This window comes from Delphinus delphis, chromosome 10, assembly GCF_949987515.2.
Source record: "Delphinus delphis chromosome 10, mDelDel1.2, whole genome shotgun sequence".
Lineage (NCBI taxonomy): Eukaryota > Metazoa > Chordata > Mammalia > Artiodactyla > Delphinidae > Delphinus > Delphinus delphis.
Window position 1 is genome coordinate 103691045 of NC_082692.2, and position 6000 is coordinate 103697044.

The 6000-nt window shown below is 63.9% G+C and overlaps 1 protein-coding gene across 5 annotated transcripts in view; it reads left to right on the forward strand.

Moving 5' to 3' along the window:
- UROC1 (urocanate hydratase 1) overlaps nt 1–5279 on the forward strand; it is a 37813-nt gene extending 32534 nt beyond the window's left edge. For all 5 annotated transcript variants that reach the window (XM_060023195.1, XM_060023196.1, XM_060023193.1 and 2 more), the window contains 2 exons: nt 3472–3571; nt 4289–5279. In XM_060023195.1, the coding sequence (XP_059879178.1) occupies nt 3472–3571; nt 4289–4429 (241 nt within the window). In that variant the 3' untranslated portion in view covers nt 4430–5279. The remainder of the gene's footprint in view (nt 1–3471; nt 3572–4288) is intronic.
- The last annotated feature ends 721 nt before the right edge of the window (nt 5280–6000 follow it).

Here is a 6000-nt window from a genome sequence, read left to right on the forward strand (position 1 = left end):
CGCTCCTTCGGGGTTTCTGTGGAGGGTTCCTTATGCGGGCGTGATTGACTACATCACGGCCACTGGCGACTGATTCCGCCTCCAGCCCCCCCGCCCTCCCGGGAGGTCAGGGGCTGGGACCCACGTTCCAGGCCTCTGATCACACGGCGGCTCCACTGGCATCCAGCCCCATCCTTGGGTGGTTTCCCAGAGTCAGCTCATCAGCATAAGGAAAGACACCTTCATCCCTCTCAGCAGAGGAAGTTCCAAGGGTTTTGGGAGCTCCGTGCCAGGAACGGTGGGCAAAGACCAAATACGTCTTTCTTGTTATAAACCATGATGTCATATTTGCTGCTAAGAACGATGAATAACTAACGTTTATTGCAAGTGGACCGCCTGGCAAGCATTTGAATCCCCTCTCTCACCCACTCTTGGAAAAGAAATGCATCTACAGATGCGGAAACTGAGGCAGCAGGCAGCTGGGGCTACACCTGTGCGCGTGGCCTCTGGGCGGGGGTGGGGGTGGGGGGGTCGCCTGGGGAGCTCTGGTCGCCTGGGATTCCTGGCTCCTCAGAGCAGCAGGGGGCGCCGTGGCCCCGCAGAGGAAGACAGCTGCCCAGGGCCCGGCCACCTCTGAGCTGACCTCTGAGCCCGTTTTGGCCGGATCAAGCCTGGACTTGCCCTCCAGAGCCAAGTCCTTCACGCTGCAGCTTCCAGAGCGTCCCCGGGGGCTGGCTTGGCCTTGGGCCCTTTGAGGCCGGAATTCCGAGCTGCAGCCCAGTCAGGTGGCTCTCATGAATGGAAAATGTGATCGGATCGCGTGTCCTTTCAGAGACACAGGCTGGAGAAAACCAGGACGGGAGGGAGCGCCTGGCGTGTTGGCACTGGGTTTGCTGAGTCATGCTGCAGGTGCAAGAGCAGCTCTGAAGGGGGCCGGAGGTGCTGGTGGAGCCAGATCTGGACCCAGATCTGTTGTCCCTGGATTCGCGACATTGGTGACAGGACCGCAGAAGGCAGAACGGAGCCCCCGAGAAAGTGTGCAGGACACGAGGCCTCAGGACAGTGCTCGCCGCTGACCCTACGCGGGGCTCCCAGAGAGGGGTCCCCTCTCACTGCCAGGCTGCCCTAGGCCCTGACAGGGCGCGACCGGCGAGGCGCTGGCCCCGAGGCCCTCGGTCGTGGCCGCCCTCGAGGGCTCCTTTGGAAAGTGCCTCAGATTCACCCGGAATCCATCAGACACAGACATGTATGATTTAATCCACCAGATACTGCGCAAACCTTCCTGTGAAGATCAGCGGGAAAAATCTGTCCCATGCCTGTTCTTCCTTCCGTCTCCAGCTATAGTTTTTGCCTTCTTGTACGGAAAAGCAAGTGTCTAAGTCATAAGCCACTGATACCTCTCAGTTTGCGTTCCCGTTTCTGAGCTGGTCAGAGTCGGCACTGGGTCGCCCTGCGGCCCCTGCTCTGCCCAGTCTGCTCTGACTGTGTGCTGGGGTGTGTCCTGTGCTGCCCGCCCGCGGTCCCTGCCGTCTGCTCCTTTTAGACAGGGCGCAGAGCGGGAGAGTCGGCAGTCAGTCCCTGGTCTCGGCGGGTTGGACGGCTGCGTAGAGCCTGTGTGGTTCCGTCCCTCCAGGGAGGGTCTGGGCCTTCCCCTCAGTCCCTGTGTCCCTGCCTTCTGTCCTTACACCCGGTCCAGCCCCGGGGCCTCACGTGTTTGAGGAGTAAGCGCACCGTCTTTATCTGGATGTGATGCTGTTTCCTCACTAGAGCATATCTCGAACCCGGCTGTGCATGGGGCTCCCCAAGGAGCTTGTTTCTCCTGGACAAATGGTCACGGTAGCAGCATGCTTTGCGGGCTAGCGGTGGAGATTAGTCGCGGCAGCTAAGGCTCCTGTGGTGCGCGACCTGTGCACGGGTGTCTCCAGAGACACTCGTCGAATCACCTCGATGGTCCCACCTATGAGGCAGCAGCACCGAGAATGTGACTCTGCCTGGGGTTCCCGGCAAAGCCACCCGCAGTCACTTGTGAAGGAGCCAGGACAGGCCCCGCCCTGCCAAGGCACCCCTCCCGTGAACGTGAACCGTCACTGTGTGTGCACCGTGGGCGCCCCAGTTCCCGGCATGAAGATTCCTGTTTGCATAACCTCTTCAGCCCTGGCCGGTATCACTGCCTGAAACCCGGGGCTTCCGGCCTGCTGGGCCAGAGTTACAGACTCTGCTGTTTTGCTTTGAGTCGCTCTCCCAGGGTCCTGTTCCCGAGTTGCGTGCTCTTGTTCATCTTATAATGTTGAGTGCTTCCTTCCTTAGTCCATCTGGCACTGGCTCTTGGTACATGTGACATAGGGTTCTGCTTTTATGTCCTTCTCAACGGGACCGTTCTCTGTCCAGCAACTGCTCCGGGATACAGGTCCTCCTTTCTTGCTGTCTTCCTGGGCCCTGGACTGCTCCAGGCAGGGTTTGCAGAGGTCCCCTGGAGCTGGGCACCTTTGCTCTCTGACCATCTGGGCTTCGGGCTACCAAAACGAAAGATGTCGTTCTAATCTCCAAAAGTCCTCTCTGGTCAAAGGACTGTGGCTGCCGCCTGCTTTGTCCTCTGATCCCCGGCACCAGCCTCTGACGAGCGAGTGGTGACGACCTTGAATCCGTGCAGAGCCCCCTCCACCACAGGGGCCACGGGAAGTGCTGGGAGCCCGCTCGCGGGCACAGGGCGGCCGGCTGCAGGGACGCGGGCCCGGGCGCAGGAGTTCCGCTTCCGCTCCCTGGGTGGGATGGGAACCGGCTGAGGTTGTCGGGAGGGTCCAGCTGGGCAGAGAAGGAGGTGAGGCCGGAGGGGCCAGAGGATCTGAGAGCTGAGCCTGGCAGTAAAACCTGGCAGGAGCTGACAAGATTGAGGGCGTTTCGTGTGTGTGTAACCGAAAGGGGCTGGAGGGTCAGGGATGTGAGCTGGGCAGGAGCCTTGGAGAAAGCCGTGGAGGGTGAGGATGGATCCCGGGGCTTCAGGAAGGACGCAGTCTCCGTGGCTGATGGGGAGGAACTGTGGGGCAAGCAGCGGGAGAGGACGGGCACTGGCCCACGTGGATGATGAGAATGGAATGACAGCTCTCAGGGACGAGGGACCCCAGAGCACGTCAAACCCGGGAGAGGAGGTGGTCCAGCAAATGCTGGGCATCCGGGAACTCGGCCCTCAAATCAAGTAATCAGGACCCCGAATGCGAGTACAGGAGGACGAGCGCGAAGGACGGCAGGAAGAGAGCCACGTGGGGGCCCGGAAGAGGTGGCCCCGCCCCCCACGGAGGCGACACGTGGGGGCCCGGAAGGGGGCCTGGGGTCTGTGGGTGGAGCGCGGAGGCACGGGCAGCCTGCATCCCTCGGTCGTTAGGCACAGGCAGGCTCCGGGCTGCGGGGCTGTTTCCCCAGACAGCGCTTCCGAAGCAGGCCTGCCCCTCGCAGGGTCGGACCCAGCGTGACCTGGGAACCTTTTGCCTCTCGCAGGGGTGAGGTGATCAACGGGGGATTTGGCCTTGTGCTGGACGGGACCCAGGAGGCTGAGCAGAAGGCCAAGATGATGCTCAGCTGGGACGTCTCCAACGGAGTGAGTGACCCCCTGGCCCCTCCCCGTCAGTGGCCCTGCCCCCCTCCCAGAAAACAGTCCGGAGCCCCCGCTGCTCCTGTGTCTCCCCTCCAGCCACCGCCAGGGTTTCCCTCCTCTTCAGACGGGCTCTTTCCCGCCCAGCCTGTGTCCGCAGGGGGCCTGGGCGGTGTCGCTCGCGTGCCTGCTTGTGCGTGCGCGTGTGGTGCGGGGCTCCAGCCGTCTCTATGGCCACGCGGGCCTGAAGGGGGAAGCAGCACGAATGCGAGGTCAGGGGGTGATGGGGGGTGTTTGCAGATGGGAGTGGAATGGGGAGGGGCTTGGGAGCCCTGCGCTAGGGTTAGACTTGGGTGGCCCAGGAGAGTGGAGGGGCGGAGCCCCAGCAGAGGGGGCTGGTCCTCGTCCGGAAGGCGGTGCGGCAGTGAGGGAATGGCTGGGGGAGGTGGGGAGTGGCAGGAAGGCAGCCAGAGGTGGGGGGAGGGCCGAGGCCACCGTCCAGGGGGCCCTGAGGACGCTGGGCCTGGCCTGGGGCCCCTGCCCGGGGTGGGTGGGGGGGAGTTCGGGCAGAAGGATGGCGAGTGTCACGTCGTCACACGCGGGTGGGTCAGTTTTCTGGCCAAGGGAGGAGGAGGTGTGACCTGGGAACGCCTGGTGGGAACCCACTGACCCGCCGACGACGTGGCACCGACACTGCACGCCCTCTCCCCGCCCCGCCGGCAGGTGGCCCGCCGCTGCTGGTCCGGGAACCCGAAGGCCTACGAGATCATCTGCCGGACGATGCAGGAGGACAGGGGCTTGGTGGTGACGCTGCCCCATGAGGTGGCGGATGAGCGTGTGCTCCAGCGGGCCCTGCGGCTGTGAGCGGGACCGAGAGCCCTGTGGTCCCCTCACCACCTCGGCCCCGCCCTCGCCTCACAGCCCGCCGGCTCCCTCCGCTACTCCCCGTGCTCTCCTGGGTCAGGAGCTGTGCTCACGCCCTCTTGGGGCTCACCACCCGGAGGGAGTGTCACTGCGCCCCCAGCTTACAGCTGAGGCCAGGGGGCGGGGACCTCTGCTGTCCCCACGCGGCTCCCTGGGGACCGGGAAGGCAGTGGGGGTCTTCTTCAGGGCTGGGTGCTCAGGCCTGGCGCCGAGTGGGCTCGGGGGGCTGGTGCCGTGAAAAGTGGCCGAGTGGGGCACTGACCAGTCCTTGGGGCCGCCTGCTGTCCCTCCTCCCGCCAAGGGCCAGGTGCTCCTTTGGCCAGGCTCTCGCCCATCGCCCCGCCTTCCCCCGACCGACCGACCGACTGGTGTGGGACCGCCAGGTGACCAGGCAGAGACGGCCTGGCCCGGGCCGGCGGTCCACGCCCGAGACCTGCGACCTCGCTGCACAGAGAGGCCAGGTCCTCATTCTCCTTGGTTCCCACGACAGGCTCCAATTGAGAAAGAGATTGGGGGCCGGTCTCCAAGGAGCCGCAGAAAACTTGACACCCGCCCCCCACGTCTAGCCGGGGGGCCGAGTCCTCCCCACGGGCCATTCCACCTTCGCCTGAGCTAACAAAACCCCACTGTTGTCTGGGCAGCAATGTGCAAGTAAAAAGTAGCCGATTTTCCAGCCGCCCTTGTAATTAGGAGTGACCGTTGGCCTGGTTCCGGCCCATGAGGCGACGTGGAAGTCTGCTGGGTGGGTCTTCCGGGAAAGCTGTAATAAAAACAGACAGGTGCGGCTGCATCGCTCTTCGCTTTTGCCCCTTCTTCCTGCCAGAACCTCAGGTGTGATGCCTGGGAGCACCGCAGCCCTGCTGTGAAGTGACCATGAGGCTCACCGCAGCACCTGGAGGCACGTGGAAAGGCCGAGGCGCCTGGGCTCCCGGCAGGCCCGGATGGCCTCCCCTTCTCCTTGGTCCTCACCTGCTAAAGCCATCCTGGGAGGGCTTCTCTTCCACACGGCGAGCACGGGGTCCAAATGGTCGTATCGCCGCCAACAAGTCTCCACGGAGGGCACCCTGCTGCGTGTATCTGTGCGGACATTCCCTGTTCCTAGGGAGAGACAAAGAGGATATGTCCAGTTTGAAGACCAGGCCCTCCCGTCATCCTTTCCCATCCAGCACCCTCGCTTATTCAGGACAGCCAGGCTCGGCCAGCCTCAGGGCAGGGTCTCAGGAGGCTTCCGGCCACGTGTGAGGGCTGCACACCCGCCCTAGGCGCCCTACCGAGGCCGCCAGTGAGCAGTCTCCTCCCCTGCCTCAGCTGCCCGCAGGGAGTAGGGAAGCTGACACCCAGAGCGGAGCCGCCGCCGGGCCCGGCGGGAGTCAGGGCAGTGGCCGCAGCCTGGGTCACCAGCCACTGCAGCCGCTGACGTTTCAGCGCACCCGGAAAGTTCAGGGCGAAGAGCAGGGTGAGACTCTCTGTGTTCTGGGAAAACAGGCAGCACAGGCCCTCAGAGGGTCAGG